A 25,669-nucleotide genomic window follows, 5' to 3' on the forward strand; every position below is an offset into this window, starting at 1 on the left:
TTGCTACACCTCTTTATAGCTCTTGCCCACCACATGAGCAGACAAAAGGCTATGAGCAAACTTGCTAGGCTTTGCAGATGGTCTAGAGTTGCCCTCATTGGCTTTGGCCACAGGAGACCCATGGAAAACCAATAAACATGATTTCAAACACCAGAAACAACCCCTGTTGGATGAGGATTCCCACCCCCTGCCCAACCCATGATTTGAACAGAATATGTGGCACGTACAGAACTGCCTTATACCTAGTTGGACCAATGGTCCACCTAGTTTAGTATTGTCTGCACTGACTGGCAGCAGCTCTCCACATCTGGAGATGCCAGTGGGGATTGACCCTTCTTGAGGACAATATTCTTGGGTTACAATGGCTATGCCGCAAGAGGAGAGCCAGGAATTTTTCTGCTGCATTGCCAGGCCAACCCTGCCTCAGGCCGGCCCCTCACAGAACTTCCATGGGAGACCCTCTTCCACTCCGCTGAAAGAGAACGGCAGGCTCTTCCGACGTGATGTCATACTTGCCTTGTGCTGATTGGCCGAGGCTCCAGAAGCGCATGGTTTGTGATGTCACATGAGCAAAGAGAACAGGTGGCGGAAGCTGCCACCGGTCGAGACATGTAGGATGAAGTGGCTTCCTCTTCCTCTTTTGGTCCTTTCCGTATTCATCTCTGAACATGCTCTAGGTGAACCTTGCAGGTAAGTGGCATCAGAATCCAGTGGGAAGGTGGGAGGGAGATGAGAGCCCCAGCCCAGCCCTCCTGCTCAGACAGGCATCCGTTGTGGTGGACACCAAGCCCTGCCTTTGGCTTTCGTATCAGGTCACACATATTGCAGCCGCTGCAGACACTCTCTCCCCTGCCTCTGTCCCAGGGTGGTCTTTCCTGGCCTCCTTAAATTTGGGGTTCAACCACACTTCCACTTTCCCCGTGCCTAAAATGTAGGGGGCCAAGCAGTCTTCCTCTCCCCCCACTCCTTTCCCATGGAAAACCCGCTCTTTAGTGATAGATTGGAACAAATGGCAACCAGGGTGGAATCTGAATCACTCTTATTGCAGTTATTCGTATTGCACATAGGAAAGTAATTGGATGAATAAAATTGACTCTTCTTTGACTAAAAATTGCCCAGTCCAAAAATTCGGTTCATAAGCTTTACTAACAGAACTTGTTCCAAAACAGACAAAAAACAAAGTAAGTTACAATAGTTGCATGATATCACAGCCCAAGCACAGGTACAGCACCTTGGAAATATAAAATTACTTCTTCCAGAGCGGAAAACAAAGCCTGTCTCTCCCACAGCCCCCATTACAGCTGGAGGTTGTGTTTTCCTAGAGAGAATCACCTCCTCACGTCTTTTCTTCCAAGGTGCTTGAGAGAGAACAAGGACCCAACTCCCACAAAATGTAGGTTTGCAAGTGAATACTACTTGCATACACTCCGTGGGATCTAAAGGTTAAACACCTTGTGACAGAGTAGCAGAGACACATTCCAAGTTAATTATCAACCTGTTGGGTTCTCTGCAACTCCTTTGTTTAGCTGCAGTGGAAGTTTCCATGCTCTGCATTTAGCAGCACACATACAGAGTTATTTTCCATTTTAATGGAAATTTAATTAAACAATTTAATTAAACAATTGTACTCAACGTCCCTCTCCTCCGACTATGTGCTCAAGAGCACCTTTCCCTAGGAAAAAGCAGTGGGACAAGAGGAAAGCCTCTTAGCCCCATGTTTTCTAAGCATGGCAGAAGCGGAAGTGTGGATTAGCTCAGAGCAATCGGCAATCGTCTTTTTTGTGAGTTCCCATTTACCCCATGGGTTTCCCTGGAGGAAAGGAGCAGGGCAAACGGAAGTGTGAATGAGCCCTAAGTAAGACATTTAAGGTAAAGGTAAAGGGACCCCTAACCATTAGGTCCAGTCGTGGCTGACTCTGGGGTTGTGGTGCTCATCTCACATTATTGGCCAAGGGAGCCGGCGTACAGCTTCCAGGTCATGTAGCCAGCATGACTAAGCCGCTTCTTGCGAACCAGAGCAGTGCACGGAAACGCCGTTTACCTTCCCGCTGGAGCGGTACCTATTGATCTACTTGCACTTTGATGTGCTTTCGAACTGCTAGGTTGGCAGGAGCATGGACCGAGCAACGGGAGCTCACCCCGTCACGGGGATTCAAACCGCCAAGTCCTAGACTCCGTGGTTTAACCCACAGCGCCACCCGCGTCAGACATTTAGATCACTTTAAATGAAGTGAATCCCCTTTTTGACATCCTTCTTGTTGTTCCACCAACCCCTGTGACTTTCAGCTGTGTTCCAACCAAGAACATGCCTGCAATCCTAACCACACTTACTTGGAAGTAAGCCCCATTGAACTCAATGAGACTTACTACTGAGTAGGTGTGATTAGACATGGGCTGCAGGGCACCAGGCAAACACATCTAGGGAGGGAGTTCCATAACTGAATCCTGCTTTCTGGTTTCCCACGGCCACCGTGAAAACAGGACGCTGGTCTGGAAGGGCCATTGGCCTGATCCAGCAGGCCCTTCTTATGTTGCCGCGTTCTTACAACTTGGGTGAGTTAGGGGCTTCCCCTGCATGTGAAGACAGATTCCAGCAGATGGAGCAGAAGAAACCAAGAGATGGAAGTGAGGGGCAGGTGGGGCACATCCACCTGGGAAGGGAGCCCATAGAGGAGAAGAAAAACTCTGGTCCTAAACCAAAAGGCTCAGGAATAAACACTACACAAATCTGGAGTGGAGTCCCTAAGGTGGTTGGATGGCGTATTGTATGCCTCCTTCCAGCAACTCCTGCAGCCCAACTGGTGCCAAACATCTGCTCTCCTTTGGACTACATAAACAAGGCCGAAAAAGGGGGCTTGTTGTCTGGGCAGCCCAGGACATCCAGACACATTGCCCAGGCTTGATCCCCAGGAGGTCACTTCGAGTCAGTTTGGTGTAGTGGTTAAGAGCGGTGGACTGGTAATCTGGTGAACCGGGTTTGCTTCCCCGCTCCTCCACCTGCAGCTGCTGGGTGACCATGGGCCAGTCACACTCCTCTGAAGTCTCTCAGCCCCACTCACCTCACAGAGTGTTTGTTGTGGGGGAGGAAGGGAAAGGAGAATGTTAGCCGCTTTGAGACTCCTTAGGGCAGTGATAAAGCAGGATATCAAATCCAAACTCTTCCTCCTCTTCTTTGGTCCTGCTAATGCAGCAGTTTGACTTCACCCCTGGAGGTGCACCCATTGTCTCTTGAGACAGACCAATGTCAACAACAACTCTGGTGCCATCACAGAGAAGTCCTTTTCCCACAAAGTCGCCTGTCTCGCATCCCAAGGTGGGGTTGTTTGGGAAAGAGCCTCTGGCGAAGGCTTGGCTTGGGCGGGTTCCTTGGCAGAAGGAGGACCTTTCAGGGAGGGGCATTCTGCTTTCCTAAGTCTTGTGTGCCTCTCACCTGTCACACATGGCATGTGTGGGCTGCCCGCGCTTTGTGTCCCTTTCCAGTGGAGTCTGCGGGAGACGTCCGTTGGCGCCCAGCCATGGTGGCTCAGTTCGGATTATCGGAGGCACACAGGCTCTCCCTGGGACGTGGCCCTGGCTCGTCAGCATCCAGGTCCCATCCAACCAGGGCTACAGGCACACCTGCGGAGGCTCCCTCATCAGCTCTCGCTGGGTCCTCACTGCAGCACACTGCTTCTTAGACAGAAGGTGAGCAGGGTACCAGGGGGCAGCTACATGTGGCAAGGGGTGGGGGACTTTGCTGTAGAGTTTCCAGATGTGCTGGCCCTGTAGATCATTCAGCCTGGCAGATGTAATGCCGGCTAAGATGTGGAGCTCATGTCAGGAACATGGCCCCCCAGAGTGCAGCGGAAGAGTCAGCCTCAGAAATTGAGCTAAGCAAGCAAGGGGCTATCTCTGAAGATGTGAGCTGGCTGTCAGAGTCTAGGAAGGGCAGTCCAGCCCCCCTCCTTCCCAGGGAAGATGCTGTTTGCTCTTAAGAAGAGGGAGAGTTGGATGGAGGCCAGAGAGTTGCCAGGCAGCCAGCAAATAAGGCAGAGTCTGAGGCTGCATCATCTGGGAGTGAAGAGGAGGTAGTACTAGCAGTCCCCGTACTAGGAGACTGGAGGGGCTCAGAGAACAACGGAAGGGAAGGAGAAGGAAGGCAGGATTTAGGCATCCTTCCTGTTGGGAGAGGGATGGTGATTCAGACTGATCAACTACTATTAATACGAACAGGTGGGAAGCTGTGCTGTGGATGTGTTTTTCTTGTAATTAAACCTACATAATGTCAGAGAGACATTGTTGCTTATCAGGCTGCTTGCCTACCAGAGATCACTATAGCGCATTTCATCCTTTAAGCCAAAAAAAGGGGGTTGGGGAGGCAACAAGCAGCAGAAAGATCCCTTCTTCATATCTAAAAGGCACAGCACAAAAGGAAAGGGGGTTGGGAGGGAGGAGGAAAAAAGAAACTCAGGTTTCTAGCTACGAAGTTCTAGAATTTAAAAATCGGTACAGTGAGGTGTGTGCCAGAAAGCCCCAAATTTATGTCATTTCTCAGCCAGGAATTAATGGTTGTTTCAGGATAGTTGTAGTCCAAAACATTTGGATGGCACCAGAGTGGCAAGTGCTGGCATGATACAGATTTTGTCACCTCATTACAGTTCCCAGGGGAGGTGAAATTAGCATTAACCTAGTTTAAGTCTATGGGGTACCTAAGCCTAGTCTGAACCCTGTGGTTTTATGAACTGTTTTGTATCATTAATTCCACATGGGTATGGTGCATCGCAATGGTTGTTTATGATCTATTCTGCTAGCCACCCTGAAAGTACAGTTGCCCTACATGCGCTGCTTGTACAGAAGTTAATAACAATAATAACAGCAAAAGCAAAGGCCATTGTTATCGCTGGCATTATTATTTGGGTGCCACACTCATGGTACTTATCTCTCTCCATAAAATGCCCTGAACAGTGCTGCAGGCAGCCAGGAATGTCCTTGTTCAAATCACAGAATCACAGAACTGTAGAGTTGGAAGGGACCACGAGGGTCATCTAGTCCAACCCCTACAATGCAGGAATTGTTCATCCTCAAAACCACGATGCTGAGATTACGAGTGTCATGCTCTACTAAATGAGATAATATATAGCTTATATTATATTATATTATATTATATTATATTATATTATATTATTATTATATTATATTATTAATATTTCCCCAGCTACCTAGAGGGTGGCAACACGAGAACAGGGCCTTTTCTCTGGTGGCTCCTCACTTGTGGAATCCTCTCCCCAGGGAGGCTCGCCTGGTGCCATCATCACATATCTTTAGGCACCAGGCAAAAACATTCCCCTTCTCTCAGGCCTCTGGCTAATTAAGCCATTTGTGGCCTTTTAAACTGCGGTGGGTACTGTTTCGCTTGTTATGTATTTTTGTGTTTTTATATTGTAAACTGCCCTGTCGTCCTCCGGTGAAAGGTGGCATAGAAACTTAATAAATAAGAGAATAGCAGCAGCATTGGCAGATGAAAGTGATGGACTATATGGAACTGGCGGAAATGACTGGCAGAAACCGAGACCAAGGTGAAGAGTCTGTGGAAGAAGATTGGAAAAAAAATAAAGTTTATTTACAGAAACATTGTAAAATTAAGGAATGTTAGAAGGATGTTGGAATGAAGTAATGTGGTTTTAGCAGAAATGATATAAAGGATTAGGTAAAAATTGATTTTTTAATTGGTGAAAGACGAGAATGTAAAATTACAGTATATTAAGATAAATTATTAGGATAAAAACAAAACTGGAAAGGATTTGCTGAAATATCTAATTGAACTAGAATACAAAAAAGGGAGGTGTGAGGCAGTCAAGGAAATAAGCAAAGGAAAGAAAGTTATGTAAAGGTTTGAGCTGGGTTTTTTTCTAACTGTTTGTATTTTTTCTGTATTTTTTAGTTTTCCTTTTTTTGTTTTTTCTAATTTTCTCTTTGTAATCTTTAAAATTTGAATAAATATTATTTTTTTAAAAAAAGAGAAAACAGCAGCCGCAACAACAACAACAACAACAATAACAACAATAAATCAATCAAACAACACCACCAACAATTTAAAATAGTCCCTCCCTCATACCATCCTTGGAAACCCAGAGACACCTGCGATACCATTCAGTCTAACCGCTTTTCATGGGGTTCCTGAATCTCTCCCCAAAATCATAGATGAATGGCACACGGTTCAAAGAGAACCTCTTTCTTCCCCCTTGGTGGGCCAGTTTTCCATCTTTCTCTTCTACAGGTTTCTCGATCAGTGGAAGCTGGTGATGGGAGCCAACCAGCTTTCTGACCCTGGCCCCAATGCTCAGGCACGCACCATCAAGGACCTGATCGTACACCCGCAGTATATCCAACGGATAAACCTCAACGACATCGCCTTGATGGAGATGAGTGCGCCGTTCAACTGCAGCGACTACATCCAGCCGGCCTGCTTGCCTGACATGGACGTGGATGTGATGTCTCTGACGCATTGCTATGTCAGCGGCTGGGGAGTGACAGATGTGTCAAGTGAGAGTCCTGGGGTGGGGTGTACATCAAAGAGGGTCTCACAGGGGAAGCGTTGCCTGGCAACACCTGGTGGGAGGACACCACATCTGCTACCCTATGCGTACATAACCGGAGACCAGCCACCTCTTGGATGTACTGGGAGTCCCTAAACTAAAAAAATGTGATTCACCCAGCTCCTGGACCGGGTAGGGTCGGTGGGTGGCTATATTCCTACCTACCAAGGGGTGCATCGAAATGGCCAAAGATGGCAGGACTGGGAAGCAGATATTGCTTCTCCAGAGGCTGTAGGACCTCCCAGCTGATAAGAGGGGCCAATGGGAATCATAGCCCCAAACCACCTGGAGGGCACCAGGTTGATGAGAGCTGGTTCAGAGAGTTCCCGGATCAGTTGTTTTGACTTGGAAGCCAGGTTGCTTCCTGAGGAGAGATGCTAAAGCGAGACTTCCTGCTTGCAGAGCCAGGCGTGACCTCGGACGTCCTGCAAGAGGCGAAAGTCAACCTCATCCCTTCCCACATCTGCAACAGCACCGGCTGGTACAATAAGCGCATCCACCCCAACAACGTCTGTGCTGGGCACGAGCAAGGAGGCATTGACAGCTGCCAGGTACGCAGTGGCGCAAAGCCAGAGGCTGCTTCTCCAGGGAGGGGGGCAAGCGGAGGGGAGGGGCAGGATGAGGGAAGCTCCCTCCTCTTGGAGGAATGGCCTAACTCTGTCCCACCCAGGGAAATCCCCCTTCCATCCCATATTCAGACGGCCCCCGTGGCTCTCAATATGTTATTATCTTCCTGCCTTTCCCTCCAAGGAGATCCAGGTGTCAGACGTGGTTCTCTCCCTCATTTAATCCCCACAACAACCCTGTGAGGTAGGTTGGGCTGAGAGTCAGTGACGGCCCCCTAAGCTCACCCAGTGAGCTTCCTGGCTGAGTGGAGATTTGAACCCTGGTCTCTCCCAGGTCCTAGTCTGACCACTACGCCACACTGCAGCTCTCAGCAAGGAGGGAAAGGCAGGTAAATCTCATTTGGGGCTCTCTCTCGCCTGCTCCAGAAGACGTGCTTGGCTGTCCCTCAGAATTCCCCATCCTACAAGGTTTGCCTGTCCCACCACAGAGTCCTCTTGCTCCCAGATTATTCATCTTTTTGGCATTGGGAACACAGGAAGCTGCCTTATCCCAAGTCAGAACATTGGTCCACCGAATCTCCATTACATGCAGAAGGTCTCAGGTTTGGGCATCTCCAGCCAGCTTACTCTGCCTGGGGACTCATCCACAATTACCTTACCTCGGCTCTTTCCAGGCACAGGTCTATGCTTTAAAGCTCTGTGTCTGATCACCCCCTTTTGTTTAGTTTTTGCTCCAAAGCCCCGATCTTGAAAGCTCAGCGAAAGCAAACACAATCCTTGGAAAACCCAAATTGATGTTTGCTCCAATCGAGTGCTAAAGAACAGGTTTTCATGGGGCAAAAAAGACACTTAGGCTGGATCTACATTGACCTGTTTAACATTATTAGAACGTTATTAGATATGTCATTCTAAAATGCCACAAGGCATACTTGTTAATTAAAGTGGTGGGTTTTTTTACCTTGGTCTTTTTCATCAAAATGCAATCTTCCTGCTTCTGGTTGCTCTGCTGTGCCCTTTGGTGCCACGCCTTAATAACACATTATGAATGTTAAAAGCGGAACATCATGTGTCCATATACATTTTCAGAGTCATTCCTTAACCCTTCCTTAACATTTGAAACCATGAGTGTAGATTCGCCCTCAGACGCAGAGCTTTAAAACATGGAAAGAGCGCCTGGAAAGAGCGGGGCAGAAAGGAAGAGTGAATGAGCCCTCACACCCTGGAAAGGTGCTGCCAATCAACATAGACAGTTCTGAGCTAATTGGAGCAACAGGCTGATTTAGTGTAAGGTGGCTTCCAGGGGTCGTATGGCTCTCTTTTGCTCTGCCCTTCCCAGAATTCCACCTCACTGCTGAAATAGAGCTGGGGCATGAGTGAAACAACCCCTGCGCGATATTCTCTGCCCATCTGCAGAAGCCCTGCTTTTTGTGTGACCCCGTCTCTCTTGCATGCAAGATGAGGGATGCCTCCATCCTTTGTGGTTGTCATGAGAGCTCCTTGGTGGTGCTGCTGGCGGATGTGCAACCCAGTTCTCCTGAGTGCAGCTGCACCCTCTTCACTCGTCTCCCGTCTTTTCCTCCTGCCGCAGGGTGACAGCGGAGGCCCCCTCATGTGCCGGGAAACGAGGTCTGAGCGCTTCTGGGTCATTGGAGTCACCAGCTGGGGGACGGGCTGTGCCAAGGCACAGAAGCCAGGCATCTACACGTCCACACAGCACTTCCTCGACTGGATAAAGTGGTCGACCAAGGAGGACTTCTTCCAAGGCGGCTTTGTGGGGAAACCTACAACGATAGCCCCGCCCCCGCCCCCGCCCCCAGCACAGAGCTCAACGTCCCAGGTGTGGTGGCCCACGGGCCCCTACATCCAGATGCCGCTTGAGACCTTTGCCAATCCTTGGAAGAAAACCACCAGGCAGCGGCCTGCGTCCCCCAATGAAATCCAGCAGTTTGAGAACTGGGCTTACACCCAGCCTGTCGTGACGACCCCCCCTCCCCTTTGGCAGCAACCGCCAGCTGAGACCGAACCCCCCCTGCAGCCCGTGCAAACCCAGCCGCCCTGGGGGTCCTACGGCTGGACCCCGACGTGGACCGTGGCTCCGGCCCGGCCAACATGGAATATGTGGGTGCTGACTAGGCAGCCCCCCAGAACCTACCCACCATACACTGTGCAGCAATACCCTTCGTGGAACATACAGGTGACCCGGCCTCCCCCCAGGACCAGGCTCACGCAGAAGTGGACCTTTGGTAAGCCTTCTTGGGTGGGGACTTACTACTGGAACATTAGGAAGAACAGGCCAGTCAAGTAGCCGGACAGTCCATCCCGGCCCCTGGCCACTCAGCTGCCCTGCCCTCCCCTTTTCAAATTAACCCTGTACAAGCTGCTGCAGCCGTCAGCTCGGTTCCCCTTCCCTTACTGCACATGAAATCAGATCTCGCAAGCCGTCTTCCCGGGACAAAATGGTTATCTTTTAAGTACATAGAGATACAGACACACACACACATATGCACTTTTTTGCCAAGCCGTGGAAATTGCTGGAGGGATGGGGCAGGAAACAGGCAAGCGTTGCATGTAGGGGCAAAGCTCGCTTCTGAGATCAATCTGCTCCAGAGGACCCAACGTTGCTGCCTGGACTCTGCCCCCCTGGGGCTCCCTAGAGGGGCAAGGGGGTTCCCAAATGCACCCCAGACATTTCAGTGCCCTTGTGCATTCACACCAAAGCCTTTGTGGGAAGACCTTGTGGTTCCAGCTGTCTCCCGGCAGCTGTTCTGTAATGTGCAGGGCACATCTGTAATAAATTGGTGCTTTCTCAGCTGGCTCTCCCTGCTTATTCTATTGCTTGGTATGGGATTATGAGTGGGAGGAGCTGTCCGTTTCATTCCCTCATTTTTGCAGTCTCACGTTCCTTTCTCCACATGTCCATCTCAGTTTGAGAATTCTTCATTCGTGGCGGGTGGGGACACACACACACACACACAGCATTTTAGTGTGAATTTCCTCTAATGTATATGTTGGTGCGGTTGCAGTGGGTCGTATATGGGGAGTTCAAGGGTCGTGGGGTGGCAGGTAACACTATGGCAATACGAGAAGTTTCTGAGCCAAGATGGGTGACCTGGAGTTTTTCTGTCATCTCTCTTGGATGCTTTAGTTCAGATGGCTGCATTGCAGGAGGTCGGACTTAATGACCCTTCCAATCAGTGCTTTTTTCCTAGACATGGGACTCACCGTGAATCATAGAATCATAGAGTTGGAAGAGACCACAAGGCCATCGAGTCGAACCCCCTGCCAAGCAGGAAACACCATCAGAGCACTCCTGACATATGGTTGTCAAGCCTCTGCTTAAAGACCTCCAAAGAAGGAGACTCCACCACACTCCTTGGCAGCAAATTCCACTGTCAAACAGCTCTTACTGTCAGGAAGTTCTTCCTAATGTTGAGGTGGAATCTTCTTTCTTGTAGTTTGGATCCATTGCTCCGTGTCCGCTTCTCTGGAGCAGCAGAAAACAACCTTTCTTCCTCCTCTATGTGACATCCTTTTATATATTTGAACATGGCTATCATATCACCCCTTAACCTCCTCTTCTCCAGACTAAACATTCCCAGCTCCCTTAGCCGTTCCTCATAAGGCATCGTTTCCAGGCCTTTGACCATTTTGGTTGCCCTCCTCTGGACATGAAGTTGTTACCATAAGTGCCACACTTTTTAGCAACAACAAGAAAGAGGTGCAGGCACTGCATGCCCTTGAGTTTTAAGTTATTATAAGTTTAGGTCAAGTCTGCTGCAACTGGATTTCTTATGGACAGTGCCAATCCTGATTGCATTGGATTTGTGACTATTATGCTCATTTGTCTTCAGTAGCAGTAAAACTCTGCTGGATGAAATACAATTGCATCTGGTCTTTTTTAAAAAAGAAAAATAAATCCTGCAATGTGTTAAAGTTGTTACTCTGCTAACTATACATTGGAATCTGCTCTGGATCCATAAAGGTAAAGGGACCCCTGACTATTAGGTCCAGTCGTGACCGACTCTGGGATTGTGGTGCTCATCTCACTTTACTGGCCGAGGGAGCCGGCGTACAGCTTCTGGGTCATGTGGCCAGCATGACTAAGCCGCTTCCGGCGAACCAGAACAGCGCACAGAAACACTGTTTACCTTCCTGCCAGAGTGGTACCTATTTATCTACTTGAACTTTGATGTGCTTTCGAACTGCTAGGTTGGCAGGAGCAGGGACCGAGCAACGGGAGCTCACCCTGTCACGTGGATTCGAACCGCTGACCTTCTGATCGGCAAGTCCTAGGCTCTGTGGTTTAACCCACAGTGCCACCCACGTCCCTGCTCTGGATCAATACTAAGTAGAATTTCAATGGCAGTTTCTGGGCATCGTTTCTTACCTCCTCAAGATACAAAGGTCTTTCAGATACTGTATATACTGTATATACAGTGATCTTGAGATGGAAAATGCAATCAAAGAGAAGATGTTCTAGACTGGCTGCATATTTCTTCTAAACACAGCAAAGAGCTAACATTTATAGATACACTTAATGACTGTCCTAAAACAGTTAGTAATGGAATTGACCAGAAGAATATAAACTCTGGGTTTTATCTCAAGTGACAGCCAGGATCTGGTTAGAGATGAAAGTGCTGCTGAACTAATTGGGAAGAGTGACCACAGTGCTGTCAAATTCAATTTATATATGTACTGGACAATTGCCAAGTAAGTTCATTGTAGTCACCTTTGACTTCAAAGAAAGGGACTTCCCAAAAATGAGGGAGCTGGTAGAAAGGAAGGTAGAAGGCAAAAACCCTGCAGAACACTTAGGGGTTATTCAAAACCACAATAAGTGGATTTCAACTATAATGGATTTCAACTATAATACTTGAGGAAAAAATACCACCTGGGCCAAGAGGATGCCAGCATGGCTAAAGAGCAGAGTCCAGGAACCAGGGACAAGGCAGAGGGCCTTCTCGGTGGTGGCACCCTCCCTATGGAACTATACAACTTTTAGAACACATCTGAAGGCAACCCTGTATTGGGAAGCTTTTAATGTTTGCTGCTTTATTATGTTTAAATATTCTGTAAGTTGCCCAGAGTGGCTTGGGACACCCAGCCAGATGGGTGGAGTATAAATAAGAAAATTGTTGTTGTTGTTGTTGTTGTTGTTGTTGTTGTTGTTGTTAGGAAGCTATTAGGAACCTATTAGAGGCAGGATGGCTTCCTTGAAAAAATGGAAGTCTTGTCCAAATGAGGATAAAACAAAGAAATGCAAAATTGGGCCAAAAAAAGTGCAAGCTGAAAAGAAGGAATATTTAAAAATTGGTGCATCCTTGTTTGGGCATCTTGCCCTGTTGCTTCTGTTAATATTAATTAAAAAGAGAGAGAGGAGGAGGAGGAGCATAAAGCAGTGATGATGTCAGGCTGCTCTCTGGACAGAACCTGGATTCATGTGTTTTATGATGTCATGAATTCTAAGAAAAGGTGGTGGTGGTAGACCCCGTAACCTTGGGAAGCTGCCCGAAGGATGAGATGCTTGGTCCTTTCTGTTCTGTTCCTTGCTGCATTCCAGCCCACTCATAACACCACGGTCAGCAGCTGCGAGTAAGGGGCCAAAGAGGCTTTTGGGATGATGGGTGGCATTTTGTAAGGAAAGACAAAATAGGGAAGAAGTTTTTTTGTTGGGGGGGGGAACCAAGCTCGCCACATGACCCGGAAGTGTCTCCGGACAGCGCTGGCCCCCGGCCTCTTAAGTGAGAGTCTCCTCCAGCACCAGAATTCAAAAGCATCAATTCTTCGGCGATCAGCCTTCTTTATGGTCCAGCTCTCCCTTCCATACATCACTACTGGGAAAACCATAGCTTTAATAACCTTACTTCTTCCAGAAATCAAAACTGTGTCTCTCTCCCATTGCAGCCTGCATTCGCCTACCTAAGGCAACTCTCCTGGAGAGTTGCATGATATTCCCCCCACTCTGACTGGGAACAAAGAACCAAAGCCCAACTCCCCAAGATGGTGATTTGCACATTGAATACCTTACTCATGTGACCTAAGGTTAAACACCCATGCACTAGCTAGCAGAGAACAATACCAGTTAATTATCAACCAACCCATTGAGGTGCTTGTAGAGCTCTTCTTGCGCTTCAGTGGAATCTTCCAGTTAAACCCTTTCAGCATTCTCCATCTCAGTGTGAATTAAGCAATTCTATGTAACATGAACAGCCCTTGTCTTCTGCAAGGACATTTGCAGGTTGCCAGCCCTGGAGGGCACCATGTTGTCCAAAGCTGACTTAGCTCATGGGCAGTGAATGGGGTCTCTGGTGCACAGGGATCTGGTCCCGTGAGTGTCTCCAGTTTTGTACTTCACTCTGTTGAGGTGGTGAAGAAAGAGATGCTTGTCTGCTGCAAGAAAGCATTTTGGGGGAAGTGTGGAAGTCAGGCGTGTCCGAGTCTCTTATGCCAGCTGCACAATCCACCCACGTCACGCACATGATCTGTTGACGCTCTCTATTTTTTTCAGTGGCATCTGCGGAAGACGACCCTTGGCAAGCAGCCATAAGTTGATGCGTATTATGGGCGGCAGCGATGTTCTTCCAGGGACCTGGCCCTGGACGGTCAGCATCCAGACAAAAGGACGAGGGAACGTCTACATCCATTCCTGTGGAGGTTCGCTCATCAGCCCCCAATGGGTCCTCAGTGCAGGTCACTGCTTCCCAAAAGGAAAGTAAGCAGAAGGGGAAGTCTGCTTAGCAGAAGGCCATTCCTGGGGAGGGTTGTGGAATCTGCAAGCTCAGCAGCCTGGGTGCATCTCAAGGAAGCAGAGTCCCTTCTTCTGCCTTCCAGGTGATACTTGGAGGAACTGCAGTTTGCCTGAACACAGAGCCGTCCTCTTGGGATGGTGGAATCTACAGCCCAGGAACTGCCCTACTGGATCAGGACTAAGGTCCAGCTGGTCCAGCGTCCCATTGGGAACCTCAGAGGGCTGGGCACTCAGAGGCAGAGCAAGGTGGGTGCGGTGGGTGTGGTCCACCCTGTCATCCCTGAGGGGGGGTGACATCACCCCCTAGGACACTCACCTCACACCCCTGGGATGCCAGCCCCCCCCCCCGGGTGCACACCACTCTGGGTGCCAGAGCAGCTAGCTCCGCGACTGTGGGCACTCAGGCCGATCCACCCCCTTTTGATTCATAGAACTATAGGGCTCACCCACAATTCCATTTGTCCTTTGACCTGTAGGCACAAATCTGAGAGGCTTCTCCTTTCCCCCACACTGTTCATCGCTGAATCAGAACAAATGTCAATCAGGTTTTCTGCAAATCCATGCTTGCTCTGATTTAGATGTAAACGGCAGGTTACCCCAGGAAAAGCGGCCAGGCACAGGAACGAGGACTGAGGACGTGGGCGTTTAATGGGGGTGTTGTTCTAACTTGGGTGGGTGTTGTTTATTGTTTATTGTTCTTAAGTATTACATGCTAATTTGCATTTGTCTTTTTTGTTTTATAAAGCTGATTAATATTCTACAAGTTTTTAAAATATGTTTGTGGGAACGGAGTTATTGTTTCGTTATTTTTTTATTTTTTTATTTTGTTTTGACTATTGTGTTTTCATCTTGGATTTTTATCCTGTGGACCTCCCTGAGATCTTGTGATCAAGGGTGGTATACAAATCAAATCAAGTCAAATCAAATAAAAAAAATAACCTCTGAGACCCATGTCTAGAAATCACATGGAATCTACATGACACCAGTCAAGCTTGCAAAAATTTACCATTTGCCCGAAAATAAATGTTGGAAATGTAATGAGACTGAAGGTACATTCTTTCACCTTTGGTTGACATGCCCAAGGATTAAGACATTCTGGGAGATGATTTACAATGAAATGAAAAAGGTATTTAAATATACCTTTCTGAAGAAACCAGAGGCCTTTCTCCTGGGCATGGTCGGCCAATTGGTGCCAAAGAAGGACAGAACTTTCTTTATGTATGCAACAACAGCAGCAAGAATACTCATTGCGAAGTATTGGAAGACACAAGATTTACCCACCCGGGAAGAATGGCAGATGAAGTTGATGGACAATATGGAATTGGTGGAAATGACTGGCAGAATCCGAGACCAGGGAGAAGAGTCGGTGGAAGAAGATTGGGAAAAAAATTAAAGATTATTTACAGAAATATTGTAAAATTAATGAGCTTTAGAAAAATGGTGGAATGAAGGTATATGGCTTTGGCAGAAATGTTATAAGGAACTAGGTACAGATAGATTGTTAATGTATCAAAGGGAAAAAAACAAGGTTAGAATATGTTAAGATTAATTACAGGACAGAAAACAGAGGAAGATGCAAAGGAATTGCTGAAACAGTTAATTGAAGTGGAATACAAAAAGGGAGGCATGAGGAAGTCAATGAAACAAGTGAATGAAAGCTAAGATTGAAAATATTGGAAGTGTTTTTAATTGTTCTTGTTTTGTTTTGTTAATTCAATGTTTTATGTAGTGTTTTTGTTTTTGTATTGTATTATATTGATTAGTTTAATTCTTTTTCTTTCTTTTTGTAATCTTTAAACTTTTAATAAATATAATTTTTTTTAAAAAAAGAAATCACAGGGAATCATAGAATCAAAGGGAACAAACGGAACAAACAGGAGTGTGCAGGAGCCTTCAGAGAGCATTGCTACCTCTGACTGTGATGGAAGAGCATAACCATCCCAGAATCTGCCCAATCCTCTTTTAAAGCCACGTAAACTGGTGCCCGTTGCTGCCTCTCGTGGGGGCAGGTTCCCCAGCTTAGCTATATGCTGCATGCAGGATGTCCTTTCGTCTCTCCTGAATCTCCATGGGGTGTCCACAACTTCTAGCATTACAGGAGAGGGAGGAAACCATTTCTCTTTCCACTTTCTCTGCACCACGCATAGTTCCAGCAACCCTCAACCATGTCACCTCTTCCCCACATTTTCTCTAAACTAAAAAGTTCCAAGCGCGGCAGCCTTTCCTCGTAGAGAAATCCCTCCACACCCCTGACAATTTTGGTGGTCCTTTTCTGAACCTTCTCCAGCTCTGCAGTATCCTTTTGGAGGTGAGGTCAGCTTCACTGGATATCCAGGTGTTCCACCCTCGTGAGAGAGGGAGGGAGGATTTTTTCTCCATCCTTTCTCTGATAATCAGGGAGTCCAAGAACAGCCTCCCAGAAGCAAAGCAATACCTGCTCCAGTACCTGGAGCAGTGTGTGTCCCAGGGGACATGATGTGCTGCCCGTGGGGGCGTGGCATGCATCCTGGGGGCATGGCACTCCCCCCAGGGATGTGACATGCCACCCAGGGGCATGGTGCACCACCCATGGGGGCGTGGCACGTGTCCTGGAGGCGTGGCACATGTCCCGAGGGGTGCTGCCAATCGGGGGTTGGCATTTTGTCACCGTCCCTTTGGAATGGCACCTGGGGCGTGCTGCCCCCCTGAACCTTGGAATGCACCTATAGCCTCCCACAAGCCGTATATCCCTGTTCTTGGTCCCACCTGCAGAGACCAGTACAAGCTTGTTCTTGGCTCCAACCGGCTCACCAATCTGGGCCCCGAGGCCGAGCAGCGCTTCATCAGGACGCTGGTGAAACACGAGAGGTACGACAACAAGCTGAACAGCAGAGAGGTGGTGTATAGAGACATCGCCTTGCTGGAGATGGACGAGCCCGTCAACTGCAGCGACTACATCCAGCCAGCCTGCCTGCCTGAAAAAAGCCTGCCGGTTTTGATGTTCGGCCATTGCTACGTCAGCGGCTGGGGCGGCCTGCAGCCAAAAAGTGAGTTTTATGTTCTATGACTTCCCTTCTTCTCTTTCCATGGTTCGTTTTGCATACCATAAATCCCTGCATATTTTGTGTAAACTAAACCATTCAGTAGTCCATTATTACATCCACCAAAACTTATTTACACTGCTGTATTTTCAAGTGTACACAATTTCAAGTGTACACAATTTTCATCCATATATTCAATAAACATTTTCCAATCTTCTTTAAACGAATGTTCTTTTTGTTCTCATATTCTAGATGTTAAATCTGCAAGCTGTGCACATTCCATCAGTTTAAGTTGCCATTCTTCTTTAGTTGGAACCTTGCTTGTTTTCCATTTTGGGGCTAGCAAAGCACAATGCACAGTAGTGGCTTACATAAATAACCTTAGAATCATAGAATCATAGAATCATAGAGTTGGAAGAGACCACAAGGGCCATCGAGTCCAACCCCCTGCCAAGCAGGAAACACCATCAGAGCACTCCTGACATATGGTTGTCAAGCCTCTGCTTAAAGACCTCCAAAGAAGGAGACTCCACCACACTCCTTGGCAGCAAATTCCACTGTCGAACAGCTCTTACTGTCAGGAAGTTCTTCCTAATGTTGAGGTGAAATCTTCTTTCTTGTAGTTTGGATCCATTGCTCCGTGTCCACTTCTCTGGAGCAGCAGAAAACAACCTTTCTCCCTCCTCTATGTGACATCCTTTTATATATTTGAACATGGCTATCATATCACCCCTTAACCTCCTCTTCTCCAGGCTAAACATGCCCAGCTCCCTTAGCCGTTCCTCATAAGGCATCGTTTCCAGGCCTTTGACCATTTTGGTTGCCCTCCTCTGGACACGTTCCAGTTTGTCAGTGTCCTTCTTGAACTGTGGTGCCCAGAACTGGACACAGTACTCCAGGTGAGGTCAGACCAGAGCAGAATACAATGGCACTATTACTTCCCTTGATCTAGATGCTATACTCCTATTGATGCAGCCCAGAATTGCATTGGCTTTTTTAGCTGCCGCGTCACACTGTTGGCTCATGTCAAGTTTGTGGTCAACCAAGACTCCTAGATCCTTTTCACATGTACTGCTCTCAAGCCAGGTGTCACCCATCTTGTATTTGTGCCTCTCATTTACATTTCTCCCTGTTAAATACTTTACATTTCTCCCTGTTAAAATTCATCTTGTTTGTTTTTGACATCTGTCTGAATTTCTGTCTGAAATATCCCTGACAGAACAGTCTCTGTTTTTTTTAGGGAAAGTACTTTTAAACATTTTAAAAAATTCATCATAAATTATTTCCCAATACTCTTTTACCCTTTTACAAGTCCACAACATATGATAGAATGTACCACCTATTTGATTCAGTCTTACACATCTTAGCAAGTCTACTTGGAGTTAGATACCATCTGTAAATCATTTTCAGGTAGTTCTCCTTCAAGGAATAACATGCTGTGAATTTCAACTCACTCTTCCAAAGTTTTTCACAGAGATTCAAATTTATATTATGTCCTATATCTATTGCCCATTGTGTTGTAGAAGTTTTGACAAGCTTGTCTTTTGTTTCCCACTCTAAAAACAAATTGTACATTTTAGATAAAAGTTTTTCTTTGTTTTGCAGAAGTTCTTTTTCAAATTGTGAGCTTTAGTCCAAGAAGCCATTTTTCCTGTCTATTTTAAACATTTACTGTAACTGATGATATTGTAGCCAATCTGTAACATGGCTCCTTACACTGTCCATTGAATTTGCGTTCCCTCCTCTGTAAAGTACTGTAAAGCAATTCCCTATATGTAGCCCATTGTCTACCCTTTTTAACTCTCTTAATTGTGATAGCCTCAACTGGAGATAACCATAATGGTGTTTTACTTTCCAGCAAATTTTTGTGTTTCTCCAAAACTCTATACAGATTCTTCCTTAGAATATGGTTCATAAAACTTTTGTAAATTTTTGCCTTCCCATACCAGAGGCATGAATGCCAGCCAAATTTTATATCTCTAGGTCAAGGATGTCTGTATTATCCAATGTAATCCATTTTCTTAACCAGCAAAAACAGGCTGCCTCATAATAAATTTGCAAATTTGGCAGGACAAAGCCTCCTCTTTCTTTATATCTATCATAATTTAATGTTTAATTCTTGGCCTTTTCACCTGCCAGATGCATTTGAAAATATCCTTCTTCCATTCTTTGAAGCAGCCTGGTATTGATTGGAATAAAAACAGCATCCTGGGCAGTAGATTCATTTTGATAGCTGGGATTCTGCCAAACAAGGAACGGTTCATTCCGTCCCAAATCTCCAACTCTTAATCTCTTTCCAGTTTAAAATAGCTATTTTCAAATAGATTGAGATTTCTTACTGTGAGCCAGATTCCCAGATATCTAACTTTTTAACATATTTTCAAACCACATTTTTTTCTAACAGATTTTTTGACTGATCATCCATGTTTTTAATTAGCATTTTACTTTTGTCACTTCTCCAAACCTTTTAATTTCTTCTAGTGCCTTGGAAATACTCTCTAAAGGTTTTTCCAATGTTAACACCACACCATCTGCAAAGGCTCTTAATCTGTACACTCTATGTCCACCTCAATACCTTTAATTTCCCTATTAGTTCTTCTATTCTGAAGGAATATTTCTAATATCATAATAAACAGCAATTGAGATAAGGGACAACCTTGTCTTGTTCCTTTTTCTACTTGTCATTTGTCTGAGAGTATGTTGTTTACTAAACAATTTGTGGATTGGTCAGTATAGATCACTTTAATTCCAGTCAGAAAGGAATTGCCTATTTCTATTTTCTCTAATAACCAAGAAATGTTATCAAAGGCTTTCTCCGCATCTAAGAATATTAATGCGGCCTGTTTTTCAATTCTCACTTCCAAATACTCAATTACATTAAGTACATTCCTTATATTGACCTTCATTTGTCTGCCTAGTAAAAATCTGGCTTGGTCTCTGTGGATTGACTCGGTCCTTTTTAGCCTATTAGCTAAAATTGTGACAAAGAGTTTATAATCACAGTTCAGTAAAGAAATAGGCCTGAATTATTCCCGTGCCCAGTATTCTGTTCATGGTGTCATTAACCGGTTTGATGTGTGCATTCTGAAACTTTTCATAATAAATTGCTGTAAGACCATTCATCCCCAGTGCTTTGCCATTTTCTGTATTGCCATTTGTACTTCCATTATCAAAATGGGTGCATTCAAACTTCTCTGATTTTGTGTAGATACTTGAGATAACTCGGAGTCATGCTTTCTAGGCACGGGATGAGTGGAAGTGTGGACGAGCCCTTCCAGTGGGAGGAAAGTTAATAAATAAAATGGAAGTGACCATAGCAAAAATTATAGCTCTGAATGAATAAACGCTTCTGGTTGGGCTGGTTGGGAGAAGTTTTCTTTCGCGGTGTTCCATCCCTGTTTCACTTCCCCTCTCTTCTGCATGGAGGAGATTTTCCTCATTCTTGCCTGTAATTATTTTGCTTTGGAAATATACTGGGGGGTTTTTTTGGCTGTATTTATCACTTTTGGAATCTTCATGGTTGAAGGCTCAGGATACCGTATCTATTTATGAAATAAAAGCATGGTTAGTAGGGATTTTTTTCAGCCAGAACTCACTGGAACTCTGTTCCAGCACCTCTAAGGTGGGTGCTATTGCCATTATAAGAGACCAAGGAAGGTGTTTGTGGTGACCTCGTTTCTAGAAAAATAGCACGGCTGGTCCACTGACTGAGAGCAGCTAGCTGTTAGGCAGGTCTTAAGGCTTGTCCACATGTCTGCTTTCTTGGTTCGGCTCTGAGGGGTTTCCCCCTTTCCTCTCTCCTTCCCCTGCCCCAGTTAGGATTCATGGGCAGGGCACCCCCTGGTCAGACGTCCAGCTGTCTATCTCCATTCCCACCCCACTGCTTTCTGCTCACAGATTTCACCCCTCCTGATATCATGCAGGAAGCGCCAATGAATACCTTCAGCAGAAAAAAATGTATGAAGTGGTGGCGCAGGAGGATCCCTACACAGAACATCTGTGCTGGACATGAAGAAGGAAACATTGCAATCTGCAAGGTAGGTGAACCATGGTCAGGAGCCAAGGTCAGGATTTTGTGCTCACCTGATTAAGGGGGTGGCACCCAGTGGCCATAAATGCAGTAAATAAATGAAATTAGTGTACTGTGCTGCCCCCTGACAGGATGGCTGAGCCTTGTATCCTTACCCCATTTGCCTCTGCCTTGATCTCCACAGCATCATGCCTGCACCTCATTCCACCACCTTCTTTTCCCCCTCCCAGGGTGACAGCGGAGGCCCCCTCATGTGCAGGGAAGAGAGGTCTGAGCGCTACTGGGTGATTGGAGTCACCAGTTTCGGACCCGTGTACTGCGGCACAGCGAAGCTCCCAAGCGTCTTCATCTCCACACAGTACTTTCTAGGCTGGATCGAAAGGAACTCTAAGCTGCAGCTCTCAGCTCCCAGACCCACCCCGCTGCTGGCGCAGACCACAAAACCGCGCAAACCCAGGACTTCACCTACCACAGCCAGGCCCAAAAAGCACAGGCCTCCCTGGGTGAGGCCCCCACTGTGGAGTGGGGGGCTTCCTCCCTGGGTAAAGACCACAACATCCTCCATCCCTCCCTGGATGAGGGAGAACTATGGGAGGCGCCCAAGGCCTGACCACAGGTCAGGGTATAGATATCAGCAGCCCTGGCCCCAGATGGCACCTCAAAGCCAGTTTGCAGATCTACCAGGGTACTACCCTGGCTCCGAAGACTATGACGATCTGCTTGTGCCCTCAGGAGAGCAGGATTGAGAGGGGCAGTTGGGGCAGGGGGGGGGAGGCATTATGAAGCAGAGGGGGCAGGCTAGCGCCCTCCGTGATAAGCATCAGATATTCTATAGAATAATAAAATGGAGACGGTTTGAGCAAGCTGCATGGGATTTGGCAATGGGTCTTTGTGTCTTTCACACCATCATCTCACCTAAACTCAGAGAGATGTGTTGGGAAATGGCCAAATCCAGAGCCATATTCTCCTACTTATGTTCATAATTCCTCCAGATCTTTCTTCCATTAAATGGAAGTGGTGGAAAAAGAAAACAAGAAAAAGGGAAGGGAAGGATGAAGGATATTCTATGTTTAAGAATCCAAAATGTATAAAATGCATTATGTTCCTGTTAAAACAAAAACCCTCCCCCAATGTTACACAATATTTCTTAGTAATTGCCACTTTAATTAGAGTGAGAAAACAGAGCCATTTTTTTAAAAGTCCTGCTGCACCCTTCTGACACTAAGCCCTGTCTTTCTTCACCTGCTCCAACCCACAGCTTGTGCTCAAGACAACTTACAACACTATATTGAGAAAAATATCAAAATATTGTTACCAAAGATGGGTGCCTGCCTGTCCAAGACAGAAATGGCAGCCTTGAGCGAGTTTTTAGAGAAGAATCTGGTAAAGAGCTTCATCAGACCTTCCAAGGCACCAATGCTATTTGTGAAGATGAAGGACACTACAGAACTTAGATTATGCATGGACTATAGGAAGACCAATGCCCTCATGGTTCCTAATCATTATCCTCTACCAACTATTATAACCTGATCTGTGTGAGGGAGGGAGATGAGTGGAAAACAATGTTCTGCACTAGGTATGGCAGCTTCAAATACCTGGTCATGCCCTTTGGGCTTCAGTTAGGGACTGCAACGTTCCAAGCCTTCATCAACCACATCCTCAGTGGCCTGGTGGATAAGTTCATGGTCGTTTACCTTGATGATCTTTTGAACTTCTCTGAAAGCCAGGAACAGCACATGAGACATGTGGCAGAGGTGCTGCAGAGGCTGAGAGAACACCTCCACCTGCTTTATGCTAAGTTAGAAAAATGCCAATTCCACGTCTCTATGGTAGATTTTCTGCATTACCGCCTCACAGCAGATGGGGTACACATTGATCCAGCTAAGGTGCAAAGCGTGGTGTCAAGTCAGGAACCCAAGATGAAGAAAGACCTTCAGAGATTCTTGAGGTTCGCCAACAACTACTGCAAGACTCACAGCACCTCTCACAGATTACTTGAGGTGCAAGAAGTGCTTCCATGGACAGCTGAGGCACAACAGGTGTTTGAGCAGCTCAAAACCATATTTTCCTCAGAGGTGTACCTAGTTCATGCTACCCCTCACTGGCTGCTGATCGTGGAAACAGATGCCTCTGACAAAGCAGTGGGGGGGGGGTGCTGCTGCAAGAGGACCAAGATGGCAACCAAACCCTTGTGCCTTCCACTCTAGGAAGCTGACTTCTTCCGAGTAGAACTACACCATTTGGGAAAAGGAACTTTTGACTATCCGTGAAGCCCTTGAAGTGTGGAGACATTTCCTTGAGGGGGCACAACACCAGGTGGAGGTGCGCACTGGCCATCCAAATCTGGAGTAAGGGCAGACAATGAGACGTCTCAATCAATGACAGGTTTCTTGGGCGCTGTTCTTTGCCAGCTTCGACTTTAGAGTACAGTATGTGTCCGGCAGTCAGAATCAAAGGGCGGATGCTATTTCCAGGAAGCTGGAGTACCAGGATGATGAGCCAGTTCCAGTGTATCAGCACATCTTGAAATCAGAGCAGTTACAGCTAGCAGCTGGGTCAGTTGTCGAAGTTTCCAAATTCCAGTTGAAGACACAGGAGGATGCTTTTGCGAAGGGCAAGTTAGTAGTGCTGCGGGGAAATGCAGGTGACGCTGAGGGGTTCATGGAAAAGGATTGGCTACTGTATAGAGGGGAAGCTCGCTATGTTCCAGAAGGAGATCTCCGAGCCAAGATCCTACGTCAGTGCCATGACAACACTACAGTGGGACACTTTGGGCAGCACAAAACGCTATATCATGTGACGAGGCAATTCTGGTGGCCAAGATTGAGGGAGAAGGTCAAGGAATGCGTCCAAGCCTGTGAGGTTTGTCGGCGGGCAAAAAGACCCAGGGAAGCACCTGCAGTATTGTTTCAACCACTAACCACACCGCAGGGACCATGGGAAGCTGTAGCTATGGACTACATCACTGATCTGCCAGAGTCACTGCAGAAGACAGTGATCTGGGTGGGGGTAGACTTGTTCACAAAGATGGCTCACTACATGCCCTGTAAGGGGCTGCTGACCACACAAGAGATGGCACAACTCTTTGTAGAAAATGTATTTAATTCACATGGGCTCCCCCTTAAAGTGATTTCAGATTGGGATACCCAATTCACCTTGCAGTTCTGGAAGAAGCTCATGCCATTACTCCAGGCAGAAGTGTCCCTCACTCAGCCTGACACCCAGAGACTAATGGGGAGTTGGAAAGGGCTAAGGCCATGTTAAGCAGGACCTCCAGTGTTATGTGAACTACCAGCAAGATGATTGGGTGTCCAAATTGCCCTTGGCAGTGTTTGCGTACAACAGTGCACTTCATGCATTAACTCGGCAGACCCCCCTTTTATGCCAGTTACAGATACCATACATGTACTTTCCCATCACAGACCAACACCGTGTCAGTACCAGCAGCAGAGGACTTCATAGAAGACTTAACAGCCATCTGAAGTTTGCTAAGGAAATGCTTGGACTATGCTAAGGAGTCGTATAAGATAGCAGCAGATGCCCATAGACAACCAGGTAGTGAGTTAAAGGTGGGGGATCAGGTGTGGCTGTCTACAAATGATTTGCCCTAGTGAGGTAGATGCAGGAAACTAGATCCTCAGCAGGTGGGGCCAGTTGAAGTGTACTTTCAGACTCAGATTGCCAGTATCAATGAAGATACACAGTGTATTCCAAAGATCCGTGCTGTCCCCAGTAGTGCTAGCACACACCTAACAAACTCCCAGGCAAGCGCCCCCACTTCCTGTTCTAGTAGAGGGAGAGGAGGAGTTTGAAGTAGAGCAGATTCTAGACTCACTCATGACATGAAAGAGACTGCAATACTTGATTGCATGGAAGGGTTATGGGCCCGAAGAAAGATCGTGAGAATATGCAGAACTTGTTAATGCCCTGGAATTGCAAAGGGAGTTTCATAGGAACCACACCAACAGACCAATACCGAAGGGGTGGGGGGAGGAAGAAAGGGGGGGAGGAAAGCTCTGGATAGGGGTGTGATGTCAGGGACTGGACCAAACAGGAAGGCTGGGGAGGGTACCCTCAGTCTGCTCGGCTCCTCTTGGAAGAGGAGGGGGAGGGGGAAGCTTCACCCTCACCCTTTGTCTCCAGCAGTTTCTAGATGTCATGAACACATCTGTCCCAAGTAGAGAAACACAGCATGAGTGGAAGCAGTCAGACAGCTGGGAGCAGTCCTCCTTCCCCTGACATGGAATGGAATGTAGATAAGGCATTGGCAGAGAGTGGGAGGGAGAGAAGTCATCTCGCTCAAGAAGCAAAGGCAGCTTCAGAAAACAGGAGGGGTAGCATTTCCTCACTGGAAGAGGTGGCAATAAATCCCCTGAACCCAAAGAGTAGACATATGAGAAAGGTATTACATAGGAAATAAACCCAGAAATGTAAGGGTCATAGGTTCAGAATATTCCGCAGAACCAGGAAGCACTCTTCAGAAGGGTCAACTGACTCGTAAGACATGGAAGCTCAGACGTCCGAGGCTAATTGTTTGTATTGCAATAAATCTTCAAGCTAACTATGACTTGCATGCTGTGTTATCAAGCAGCCTGGGCTCCTGACACAAGATGAGAAGGGGACAGGGTCAAATTACAGCTGAATGAAGAATTGCCTAGTTACGAGATTGTAGAGGAGGAGGGAAGAGGGAAGGAGCAGCAAGCAGAGACCTCCCTGAAGAGTCTGGGAGA

At 46.9% G+C, this 25,669-nt stretch overlaps 2 protein-coding genes across 3 annotated transcripts; both read left to right on the top strand.

Annotated features, from left to right (window-relative positions):
- The first annotated feature begins 551 nt into the window (after window positions 1-551).
- Window positions 552-9,950, top strand: LOC307225073 (acrosin-like). Its single transcript, XM_079992784.1, has 5 exons — window positions 552-690; window positions 3,481-3,684; window positions 6,257-6,522; window positions 6,978-7,126; window positions 8,730-9,950. The coding sequence occupies exons 1-5, from the start codon at window positions 566-568 to the stop codon at window positions 9,444-9,446; spliced, it is 1,461 nt and encodes a 486-aa protein (XP_079848910.1). The 5' UTR covers window positions 552-565; the 3' UTR covers window positions 9,447-9,950.
- A 2,673-nt stretch (window positions 9,951-12,623) lies between these two features.
- On the top strand, window positions 12,624-21,987 carry LOC307225142 (acrosin-like). 2 transcript variants are annotated; one of them, XM_079992957.1, is made up of 6 exons: window positions 12,651-12,733; window positions 13,046-13,144; window positions 13,650-13,853; window positions 16,641-16,915; window positions 20,807-20,946; window positions 21,170-21,986. In XM_079992957.1, the coding sequence occupies exons 3-6, from the start codon at window positions 13,693-13,695 to the stop codon at window positions 21,683-21,685; spliced, it is 1,092 nt and encodes a 363-aa protein (XP_079849083.1). In that variant the 5' UTR covers window positions 12,651-12,733; window positions 13,046-13,144; window positions 13,650-13,692; the 3' UTR covers window positions 21,686-21,986. The 2 variants fall into 2 exon arrangements, with proteins under 2 accessions (XP_079849084.1, XP_079849083.1); XM_079992958.1 differs by lacking the exon at window positions 13,046-13,144 and having other exon boundaries at window positions 12,624-12,733; window positions 21,170-21,987.
- Window positions 21,988-25,669: the final 3,682 nt, after the last annotated feature.

Source organism: Podarcis cretensis (genome assembly GCF_951804945.1).
Source record: "Podarcis cretensis genome assembly, chromosome: 10".
Taxonomy (NCBI): domain Eukaryota; kingdom Metazoa; phylum Chordata; class Lepidosauria; order Squamata; family Lacertidae; genus Podarcis; species Podarcis cretensis.